Below are 12,083 nucleotides of genomic sequence, written 5' to 3'. Positions count from 1 at the left end.
TAAGTACTTCAATCCTTTTACACATTACAAATTATTTTAAGGATGTTTTAAAAAGAGACTTTTCCTATTCAAAAGTAGACTATATATTTATTAGTTGAACATATGTTTTAAAGAGTCTTTGTCTTGTTATGGTAACTGTTCCATAATATTACAAATGATATTTGTTGTTTTATTAAAAATCAATCAAATAAAATACAATTCAATTCTAACTGTTAATACACTGTCATTTTTAATATTACACAACAGTTACCCTAAAATTGCAATTTACAAAAGAAATTGCTTTAAAAATTATTTGTACACTTAATATAATCAACGTGTGTGTGTGTGTGTGTGTATGTTCACTCTTTCTCAGGTGGATATCCCAAACATACTGAAACAGAGGAGACAGCTGGCCAAACTGGTGCTAGATTATGATTCTGCTCGAGCGAGGTAATAATGTTTGAGGCACCAAATACTGAGAATGCTGATTTGTCACTAAATTCATGTCAGTTGTCAATTATGTGAAAGCCATTCATAAAGCCTTTTCGTAATTTCTGTTATCGGCACCTCAGGTGGTTGCAAGCAACCAAGTCTATAATCTCTGGAACAAACACACAAGCACTGACAGCCAAGGCAGACTTACTTAAAGAAGAGATGGACGAAGCAATGAACAAAATGGAATTGTGCAAGGTAGTCTCTCACTAGCAGCCATGTCATATCTCTGTGTACCTAACAGACCAGTTCATCAGCACATTCTAACATTAAATTAATATTTGATTTTTGCCTCTGTGTTAAAGCAGTAGTCTAGAGCAGTGGTGGACTGTAACAAAGTAAATGTAATTCGTTATGGTGTTTGAGGTTTTTTGTGTATCTGTACTTTACTGGAGTCATTAAGTTGTTTTAGCTTCACTACATTTTAAATTCAATTATTTTTCTTTTTACTCCACTACATTAGGAAAAGTTATTACATTTGTCTCACGCATGTATGAAAAAAAAAAAATTCAAAAGGAAAGAAGCACATAATCACACCAATCAGGTTACAGTGCGCATTTATTTTTAAAGTGGGTTGGCCTAGACAGAGCTCTCCAGTTCAGCGTCAGTGCAGCATTGTCAAATTCCAGCTGGGAAGTGCGTATGACAAAAGGATGGATGAGAATCGGAACCTGCCACAGCACCCCTGGGACACTGGGATTTTTTTTAAATTATTATTAAACTTATTACTATAATACCAGTGAATCTTGAACCAAAACGGTTTGTTCGCAAAATGTAATTTCAGAGCAGTTCTGTTCTACCCAATTCATACAGTTTGCTTCAGTGTTTTATGCGTTATGATACTTTAAATAGACATCAGTGACACACTAAACAATGATATTTGTATTGAAATATTGGTGAACCACGAGTGACTCTGAAGTATTTTTACCTAAAATAAGCTCTAGAGTCTTGTTACAAAAATCATAATAAAACATTAGAGCCATAAATAATTATGATACTTTTACTTTTGATACTTAAGTATATTTGAAGGAGAATACGTTTGTACTTTTACTTCAATGAATATCTAAACAGAGGACTATTACTTTTACTGGAGTAATATTTTACCTTGGGTATCTGTACTTTAACTCAAATACATCATTTGTGTTTTTCGGCCACCACGGGTCTAGAGTGTTGTTGATATGCACAAACCCCTAATAGGACCAGATAGGATGTTCAATAAGGAGGATAAATGTCTGACAACAATTTGTTAAATTATGGTGTTGGACTCTTGCAAGATCCACTGCTTAAAAGGTTGAGTCTTCTAAAACTAGCCTCCATAATTCCTTTTTTACATAAACTAGCTTGCGAAATGTGTTGCCTGCATGAGGCAGTACATTCAAACCCATACAAAAAGCTATTTACAGGCATTCAGTGAGTGCATAGTTAGGATTTTCACAGTTGTCCTCAGATGATATGATATCATGGCCCCACAGAATGGACACACCACTTTCTGTTTGATCCATTTTATTACTGTAACTCTCCCTAGATATTTAAAAATATCTCAAAATACAGGAAGTACTGGGATAAAAAAAGTCTTGTCTTAACCTTTAGTTGCTACGTTTGGTCTGTGACACGTAAAGCTTTAATATATGTATAATTTTACTAAAGTATTGTTTAGATTGAATGTAGTATTTGTACTCAAATATAATTATGATTCACTTCTAAAAGTTAATGCTTGCCTTCTGCCTTCTGTTCAGGATCAACTTTCTGCCGACTTGTACAATTTCTTTTCAAAAGAAGGGGATTATTCTTGCTATTATATAATGGTAAGAAAATGTTGTAGATTTCTGTGTTTAATTCCCTTGTGCCATTTAATGTGTCTCTCAGTTACTGTTTTTATTACCCTAATCTTCCAGTAAAATATATACATACTTAATATATTTTGTTTTCAGTTATTAGAGGCCCAAGCAGATTACCACCGAAAATCTCTCTCTGTGCTGGAAAATGTCCTGCCAACGATTCAGGCACAGCAAGGTGCGATATCTACTGACCATTGTTAGTGTCTTTCGGTGACAGTTGGCCCACATTTGAACAGTTTGAGCAACTGTCAGCAATTGCAGTGCAAATGCTAAATAATTCTACACCCACTCCTATTGCACTTAACAACTAATAACTTTATTTGCCCTAATAGGATGATCTCTTTTGGTAACCATTTATTTCTGTGCATATAAATTCAGTCCGATTGCTGTAAATTATCATGAGGTCTCTTGCGAGAACATAAGTACATGTTGTGCGAGACGGACGTTCTCAATGTGCCAGCAATTGGAGTGTGAGTCACACTTCTCATATCTCACCCACCATGTTCATCAACCCTGCTACAGGCATAAGCAGAAAATGGGAAGAACATGAATGGATTAGGCTTGAGTATTGCTTAGAAAGCAAGGTGACTCCTGAATTTCATCTAAATACATACATGAAAAGAATAGCACTTTACCCCATGGAAAAAGACCGTAAAAAATTGCGATAAATAATTAGGCAAAAAATTTGTCCTCTTTATATCTTTCCATAAAAGGACATATACATAACATACACATTGGCTTTAAAGTAGTATTTACATACTGTCGTGCATTGTTTTTCTTTAAATAATTTTGTATGTATCTGATTTTGACCAGACTCATGGAACGAGAAGCCTGCATTTGGAACAGGATTGGATGAGCACCTTAAGCGCAGTGGCAGAGAGATAGCTCTGCCCATAGAGGCCTGTGTGATGATGCTTTTAGAGACTGGCATGAAGGAGGAGGTATGGGAAACTGGAAACAGCCCATTTTACTTTTGAAATGAACAGATGGTTTGTATTGTCTGTATGAGTATGAGTGTTGGAGGGTATTGAGTGAGTTTTATTTGAAATTATTAGCAGCCTAATGCATGTTTGGTCAAAGTGCATTACAATTGTAACATCATAATTTGTCCATTAAGAATTCATCATGACACATAGGGCACTATTTTTTGCACAGAAATAAGGCAAAAGAGCATGGTACAGGCTCAGCCATGGCTGAAAAATAGACTAGTAAAATGGTAACTGGCAAAGAGGCAAATATTTGGTGAGGAGTGGCACAATTCCAAAAGAGATTGGCTTAAACTGAATACTTGATCAGTAGGTTTGGTTAGAAAGCAAGTTAAATTATTTCCTTTTAGTTCATGCAAATATTAATTTTATTCTCATCATTTTGAATAAAAAACATCAGTAATAATCACAGTAATAATAATGATGATTATTATGACAATAACTAGTGGAGGCACTTAGACTTTTATTTTTTTATAATAAAAAAAAGTTCCCAAATAACACTGCATTGGCTGTCACACCCGCTGGCTGAGCCGCAGCTCACACCCTGTGGTTGGTGCAGCTGTTTTTGTTCCACAAAATTAACAAAGGGACAAAACTGTAGATATTAGCTTCAGCCACTGCTTCCCCCACCCAAATCAGCCACTGAAAGAAAATACTCTGTGTTAGGGCACAGAAAAATGCATTATGAACTTCAAAACGCACTGCCCTTAAAGTCCTTTGAATGCCCGATGTTTACAATTTCTGCATTTACCTTTGTTGATTTGGTAAAACGTTCAAATCAGACTGTAAGGTTTACTCTTTAACCATATTAAATTTTCAAATATTACTTTTTCAGTCCTTAGGTCTGAGAAATGCTGTTTTCTAGTGCTGTAATAAATTGGTTCTTAAAAACAAGTTAACTAGACTAATACTAACATTTTCAAATACAGCAGTAGCACTTTTTTAATGCATTTTCTTGAAACCTGTCTGATTGTTTTTATTCACAGGGTCTTTTCCGAATAGCTGCTGGAGCCTCTAAATTGAAGAAGCTGAAGGCAGCACTAGATTGCTCAACATCTCAGTTGGAAGAGTTCTACTCTGACCCCCATGCTGTTGCTGGTATAAGAACTATTTTTTTTATTCTCTTACATAGATCTTCCCAAGCAATGGCTATTATTAGATAGCCATTAAATTAAAGACTTGCGTCAATCCATTAAATTATATGGAAATTTATATCAAATAAGGTTTGTTATACTACCATAACCCTGAACACCCACCTTCTAATTTTTTACTGGTCCATGACAACTGTCTGTCATGTGTATTGGTCCATGCTGTTGGGGGGAAAAAAGGTTGGGAGTTTCTGTTTTAACTATAAATGTTGTAGTGTATAAGAAGAATTATACAACAAATTGATTAATTTTTATTTATTTATATTTTTTTTTTTTGTCAAGGGGCTTTGAAGTCCTACCTAAGGGAGTTACCGGAGCCTCTTATGACTTATGAGTTCTACGATGAGTGGATTCAGGCATCCAAGTAAGTCTAATAGTTAAATAATAGCAGGGACAGTTAGATAGTTAGCAACAAGGACTGAACATTTATGTTACAATTCTTTTTTTTCTACTTAAAAAATAAAATAAAGCAATAAAATTGTTCTTTTTGTAGTGTGCCTGACCCAGACAAAAGGTTACAAGCTTTGTGGTTGGTCTGTGATCAATTACCAAAGAACAACAAAGCCAACTTTAGGTGAGTTGTACAACCAATCAAGTCTATTAAATTTAATTGTAACAATAAGACACAAGTAAATGGAATTGTCAATGTTTGTTTCAAAAGATATCTTGTGAAGTTTCTTGCCAAGCTTGCTCAAGAAAGTGAGATAAACAAGATGACTCCAAGCAATATTGCCATTGTTCTTGGACCAAATCTGTTATGGGCCAAAACAGAGGGGTAAGAGATAATATATATTTGGGTGCATTGTTAATGAAATAACTCTGTAGGCTCTGTCTCAAGTTTTGCGTCTTTAACCACAGGAGCCTAGCAGAGATGGCTGCTGCTACCTCTGTTCATGTGGTCTCTATAATTGAACCCATCATTCAGCATGTGGACTGGTTTTTCCCTGAAGGTAGAATGCCTAAACAATAATACCTATGTAGTTTTGTGTTTGAAAAGAATGTCTATAATTTGTTTTGTCTTTATTTAGATGTAGAGTTCAATGTATCAGGCATGTTTTCAATGCCGACACCCATGGTAAATCATGTCAACCACTTGAATGTCCCTGACCATGACACTGGCACAACAGAAAGGAGGAGACCTAACAGTATAGTGGGACCAGATGACGTACCTAAACGAGATAGGTAAGCTTCTTGGTGTTAAATGTTATGCAAAATCTTACCCACCATAATGTGCACTCGGTGGTAAATTTTTCATGCTTAATATAATTTATATAATATAATTTAATTATATATAATATAATTTATATAATTACATTTATGTAATTCTAATTGCATTAATCAAAACTATTAACATACTCAATACGCAATGCAGACACAAATGTTTTTATTTCCCTTGGGATTAGTCAAACATTTGCTCTTCTGTTGATTTAATTTTGGGTGGTGATGGGATCTCTGGGCTACCCTTTTTTTTTTCCTCTGTCCTACCTTCAGTATAGTAGTGCTTCCTTTATTACATCTTAGCACTGGTGGTGTCTTTTATGTCTGTTCATGTCTCTCTTTAGCTCTTCTAACAAATTAATGGACTACAATCCACGTAGAGGCAGTACGCTAAGTAGAAAGCAACATGCTTCGCCTGCCTTCCAGCCCCCTCTGCCCCCGGTGGAGGCTGCAGGTACTGCAGGAGTCCAGCCTATTACTGAGCTCCTGCTGCAGCAGCCTACACCGGCAGGCCTGGGAGCGGAGGCTTGTCAGCCTAGCTTGGCACTGGGGATGGCTGCCTTAGCAGCAGCACAACAGCTTCTTGCCCAACAGACTGAGGATCTCAGGTAAGAGCTGGGTATAGAGCTGCTTCATAGGTTCTGGAACATGTGAATGTATCATTGGAATAAAAATACATTTTCTATTTTATTTATTTATTTTCCTCTGTATGTACACATTTTCTCTCTACATTCTTGCAATTCAGCCTACATCTTTTGCAAGAGAATTATTGTGCCTATTGTGAGTGAGCAAGTACGGCATATTGCTGAAAGTATTCTCTCATCTGCCTTTGCACACCAACTTGTGACATCCCATTCTTTATCCACCTGGGAAGGCTTTCCACAAGGTTTAGGAGTGTGTTTATTAGGGTTGGATGGTATATTGGTAATACCGTATAAGTGGTATTTAAAATCGACTTTATCTTAAAATAAGGGAGGTGTTTGACATTTGCACTTTGCACCACTGTATCCAACACTTTGCATTGCACTTGGTGATATAAGGCTTGAATGCAGCTGCTTGGCCATGGAAACTCATCCCATTAAGCTCTCTATGCAGTGTTCTTGAGCTAATCTGAAGGACATTTGAAGTTTGGAGGTCTGTAGTGATTGACTCTGCAAAAAGTTAGCGACCTCAGTGCTCCATGTGCCTCAGCATCTGCTGACAATGCTCTGTCATTTTACGTGGCCCACTATTTTGTGGTTGAGTTGCTGACATTCCCAATTACTTCTACTGTGTTAAAATACCACTGACAGTTGACTCTGGAATATTTTGTTGTGAGGACATTTCACGACTGGACTTGTTGCACAGTTCCTAGAGCGACCCATTCTTTCACAAATGTTTGTAGAAACAGTCTGTATGCCTAGGTGTTTGGTTTTATACACCCGTGGCCATGGAACTGATTGGAACACAATTCAATAATTTGGATGGGTGAGTGAATGCTTTTGGCAATATAGTGTATCATGTGGACCTCTGAATGCCTCTTTTGCTGAAAAGAAATTCTGCATTCATTTTCATTTACCATGTTAAGAGCTCCATTTAAAATATAAGTGCATTTTGTAGTTCTGTCCTTTAGACATGGTTGTGGCTTGTTAGTGGGTTAGAGCCAGGGTTAGGTTTATTGTATTGGTATGAGTGGATCAGACACAGCACTGCTGCTGGAATTTTTAAGCACTGTGCCCACTCACTGTCCAGTATGTTAGAGAAACCACTGTATATTTTTTGTTCACCTTGTAGGTGTATATTCAAAGGCAGGAGCTCAACTGCTGATACGCAATTTGGGTTATCATGCCTAACACTAGGAAGAGACTCATCTTTGTCTTGCAGGACTGTTCAGGACCACTTGTGATATTGCTTATGATTAGTCTGAGGGGTTGTCACAAGCAGTCATTTTATTTTGTTGTGTCTCTTAGAGAGAATCGCAATTCTGTTGCCAGTAACTGTACCCTTCTAGAGTGAACAGGGTTAGCCGTGTCCTTGTCTTATCTTCACAATCATTGCATAAAACACATTTGACTCAAAGGGTGATTTTCAGACTTGTCACTCTTTTACAGTTCAAAGATACGTGACACAACATCCACACCATCTCAGAGAAATGGTACTGGAGGTTCAGCACAACTTAATGTGGCACCCCAGGCAACAGGATCATCGGGCCCTAGCCCTCTCACAGCGCGAAGAGGTAAACACATTCATTCATTGTCTGTAAACATGAGGTAAACACACCCCCAACTTAATTAATGGAATTCTGCAGGGATTTTATTCCTATTATTTATCAACTGCAAGTGCAGTGTTTTTTTTTTTTGTTTTTGTTTTTTTTGACACTCAAATATGTTTACAATATTTTGTTTAATATTTGATGAATGCTGAAGGAACAAAATTGCTGAACAAATACCTTTTCAAATTTGCTTGTTATAGGTACAAAGAAGCCAGCTCCTGCTCCTCCTAAACCTGCTAACCCACCTTCAGGCCAGCTGAGCAGCCAGTCAGCTCCACATCCCTCCCCTGGGACACCTCATTCCCTTTCTCCATCTCCTAGGCCTCTTTCTAGTCCCTGTTCGACTAGTCTGAGCCCGACCCAGATTGCAGTGCACACTGGCACAACCCCTCGGCGCCATTCAAACAATCAGCCTCCCATCCAGGCACCTAATCATCCGCCACCTGAGCCCCCTTCCCAAGTCACACCACCTCTCGAACCCAAAGCTCTAGGGCAGACAGAAGGGGAGTCAACAGAACATCCCTCACCACCCAACACTCCCACCCCCCCAAACACACCTCCACCAATGGTCATTTCTCCTGACAACACCAGTACCAACACTCCCTCACAGTTTCAGTCAGGCTCTTTGCCTCGGCCTCGGCCTGTGCCTAAACCACGTAATAGACCCACTGTGCCCCCTCCACCCCAGCCTCAAGGCACAGTGACTGACATCAATGACATCTATAACACTGCTCACAAATTTACAGGTGAGATACATTGTTACAAATAATTACTGTCAAATCAGTGTTTCTTTTAATAATCATCTATTTTACTTTTCACCATGTTGCAAGCAACTGTAGTACTGGGCCTTTATTTTATTTTATTTTATTTTTTTAAATACCTCAGTTTTTCAGTTATATTTCCCAAGCAGAGTTAGCACTATTAAATGTAGTGGCATTGAGGTCTGGCCTCTTAAGTGGCCTCTTTCAAGGTTCTCTTGTAAGATAAGTTCCAGTTGATTCTGTCAACTGTATGTTGAATGTTTTTGTTCACAAGCAAACAGGTGCCTAATGTGATAAAGTTTGTTTGTATTGATCACCAGCTCCAAGTGATATACACTCCCAAATTTACATGATCCATCTCCATGTTTAAATAATATTGATTCAAAAATAGCACATACCTTATAAAGGTATTTACTCATCTGCATTCACACACACATGAAACTGAGTGACATCCCATTCTTACTCTATAGGGTTTAATATGTCTGCACACTCATTGAAGCTATAACAGCTTCTACTCCTCTGGAAAGTCGTTCCACAAAGCTTAGGAGTTTGTTTATGGTCATATGCTGATGTTGGACGAGAAGGCCTGGCTCAATGTCTCTGCTCTCATTCATCCCATAGATGTTCTGTTGGGTTGAGGTCAGGACATTGTAGGACAGTGTAGGCCATTCAAGTTCTTCCACTCAAAGCTTCGCTCATCCATGTCTTTATGGACCTTGCTTTGTGCACTGGTGTGCAGTCATGTAGGAACAATAAGGGGCCATCCCCAAAGTTCCCACAAAGTTGAGAGCATGAAATCAAAATCTCTTGGTATTAAGAGCATTAAGAGTTCCTTTCACTGGAACTAAGAGGTTGAGCCCAACTCATTTAAAAAAAAAACACACACAGTATAATCACCCACCCCCCGAACAAACTTCACACTTGGAACAATGCAGTAAGACAGCTACCATTCTCCTTGCAACTGCCAAACCCAGACTCGTCCATCGGCTTGCCAGACGGAGAATCATGATGTAACTGCATGCGATTCATTGCATTGCGCTTGGTGATGTAAGGCTTGGATGCCGCTGCTCAGCCATGGAAACTCATTATATGAAGCTTTCTATGCACTACTGTTGAGCTAATCTGAAAGTCACATGAAGTTTAGGGATCTGTAACGATTGACTCTCCAGAAAGTTGGTGAGCTTTGCGCTCTATGCACCTCAGCATCTGCTGACATTGCTCTGTCAATATACATGGCCTACCATTTCATGGCTGAGTTGTTCCCAATCACATTCATCCATCCATCCATCCATTATCCACCGCTTATCCGGGTCGCGGGGGAAGCAGTCGGAGCAAAGAAACCCAGACCTCCCTCTCCCCAGCCACCGACGCCAGCTCCTCCGGGGGTATACCGAGGCGTTCCCAGGCCAGTCGAGACATATAGTCTCTCCAGCGTGTTCTTGGTCTGCCCCGGGGCCTCCTCCCCGTTGGACATGCCCGGAACACCTCTTCACATCCAATCACATTCAGGTTGTTATAATAGCACTGACAGTTGACTATGAAATATTTAGTAGCAAGGAAACTTTACGACTGGACTGGCATCTGAGCTCCTGAGAGCGAACCATTCTTTCTCAAATGTTTGTAGAAGCAGTCTGCATGTGTAGGTGCTTGGTTTAGCTAAGTTAGTGACACATTTGACAGTGCCATTTATTTATTTAACATTACATTTATATAGCGCCCTTCTAGAAACCCAAGGACACTTTACATTCAACACACACACACACTGGCGAAAAGCAGCAGACAAACCCACACAGCATATTCTCAACAAGGAATATGGAAGGAAGTTTTTTGCACTGCACTTCTTAATTTCAGTATTCATTATTTAATCATTTTATTAGTTATATTTATACATTTGTATACATATGTTTTTATACAACATTTTTTTCTTTCAACTCTGATTATGTTAGCTGTATTGTTATGCTCTGCAAAATTGTCTAAAGCCTGCATATGATATAACATTCTATTTTTGCAGATGCAGGGATGCCATTGAAAGGGCTGGGTCAAGACCTTGCTACAGATCTCCAGCCTGTCACCCAGCTAAAAGATGCTGACCTGGACTCTGAGAGTACTATTCTGTAAGGAAGAACGGATTGTAACTAGTGCTGCTCTTCTCACCCACTTACCAAAGTGCTCATCTACTTGGCTGCATTTTCCAAGAGATTTGGGTTGATTAGTGACATCAGTGGATGATGTTCTAGAACCATTTTCTGAATTTAAGGAACGGATGTGGTAAAATAGGCTATCACATGGGTTTTGTTTTCCAGACAGAAATATGCTGGTTTGAGGTACTTGTTGGTGTGTTTTAAGTGGCCTTAGTTAAAAAAAAAAAAAAAAAAATTTAAAATTAAAAAAACCACACACACAAACACACACTATATTGGATTATGGACAATAGCATGTAGCAACCATATACTGTGGCTTTAAGTGTAGCCTGTGACTGCTGGTTTCCAGTCAGCTAATATACCTATAATTCTGTCTTTTAAAACTTTCCTAAATCTTGATATATCTATTTTCATCTACACAATCCCTAAGACTTAAATAAATATATCAATTTTCTATGTTTTCTTTTGAAGCAAACCTTATTATACCTATTGTGATTAGTGGAATTTCATGCAATATAGTACCTATAGTATAAGGTATACACATGCCACAAGGTTATTCATTTCTTTCATCCCCTCTTTTTGAGCATTTATGTCATCAGGATTTGATCATTATTTCACAGCATTCAATATCTGTATAAGAAATCCTGAATCATTAATGTGAAATCCAATGTTCAGCTGTTCATCAAATGATTGAACTGACAAACCGCAAACTGATAAAGAGCCGGATCCACTGTCATTGTTGGTTGAGTGGTCAATGTTTTTTTGGGTTTTACAGGATATTTTATCATGTTCCAAGCAGTAACGATCTTGAATGGAAACAAGTGACACAAAAACATGTGCCACTTGTGTTGCACTTAAAATGAAGACACTAAGGACAAACTAAAGCATTTGTATTCACTGGCCTTGCCTTTACCTTGCTGCCTTACCTTTAGAAAATTAACTGAATATCTCAATGTTCAAAGTTGCATTTAAGTTCAGAAGCTGTAAAACAAAATCAATTTTGCTTCAAATACAAAAAAAAAAAACATGCCTCATATTACTGCTTTAAGATGAATTAATAAAAAGTGCAGTTGCAACTCTGGTTATGTTTCTTAATTATGCACTTCACTGGACAACTGGTGTAGGTGTTATGTAGAGCTGGGCGATACGGACCAAAAATAATGTCTTGATATTTTGAGTGGCGATATACGATATATATCTCGATATTATTCTTCTCGTGAGATAATAACAAAAAGGCACTTCTGAGTCAAAGGTGCATGCCCCAAATGT

The 12,083-nt window shown here is 38.1% G+C and overlaps 1 protein-coding gene across 2 annotated transcripts in view; it reads left to right on the top strand.

The window, feature by feature from the left end:
* arhgap17a (Rho GTPase activating protein 17a) overlaps nucleotides 1-11,860 on the top strand; it is a 32,539-nt gene extending 20,679 nt beyond the window's left edge. Inside the window, exons 6-20 of one of the 2 annotated variants that reach the window (XM_066664362.1) lie at nucleotides 353-429; nucleotides 552-669; nucleotides 2,208-2,276; nucleotides 2,403-2,484; nucleotides 3,123-3,250; nucleotides 4,282-4,393; nucleotides 4,726-4,807; nucleotides 4,937-5,017; nucleotides 5,105-5,218; nucleotides 5,302-5,393; nucleotides 5,472-5,625; nucleotides 6,006-6,269; nucleotides 7,752-7,876; nucleotides 8,113-8,658; nucleotides 10,685-11,860. In XM_066664362.1, the coding sequence (XP_066520459.1) occupies nucleotides 353-429; nucleotides 552-669; nucleotides 2,208-2,276; nucleotides 2,403-2,484; nucleotides 3,123-3,250; nucleotides 4,282-4,393; nucleotides 4,726-4,807; nucleotides 4,937-5,017; nucleotides 5,105-5,218; nucleotides 5,302-5,393; nucleotides 5,472-5,625; nucleotides 6,006-6,269; nucleotides 7,752-7,876; nucleotides 8,113-8,658; nucleotides 10,685-10,791 (2,151 nt within the window). In that variant the 3' untranslated portion in view covers nucleotides 10,792-11,860. The remainder of the gene's footprint in view (nucleotides 1-352; nucleotides 430-551; nucleotides 670-2,207; nucleotides 2,277-2,402; nucleotides 2,485-3,122; nucleotides 3,251-4,281; nucleotides 4,394-4,725; nucleotides 4,808-4,936; nucleotides 5,018-5,104; nucleotides 5,219-5,301; nucleotides 5,394-5,471; nucleotides 5,626-6,005; nucleotides 6,270-7,751; nucleotides 7,877-8,112; nucleotides 8,659-10,684) is intronic. The other variant, XM_066664363.1, reaches the window with a different exon arrangement.
* The last annotated feature ends 223 nt before the right edge of the window (nucleotides 11,861-12,083 follow it).

This window comes from Hoplias malabaricus, chromosome 3, assembly GCF_029633855.1.
Source record: "Hoplias malabaricus isolate fHopMal1 chromosome 3, fHopMal1.hap1, whole genome shotgun sequence".
Taxonomy (NCBI): Eukaryota; Metazoa; Chordata; class Actinopteri; order Characiformes; family Erythrinidae; genus Hoplias; species Hoplias malabaricus.
This window is presented reverse-complemented; position numbering and strand designations above follow the sequence as displayed.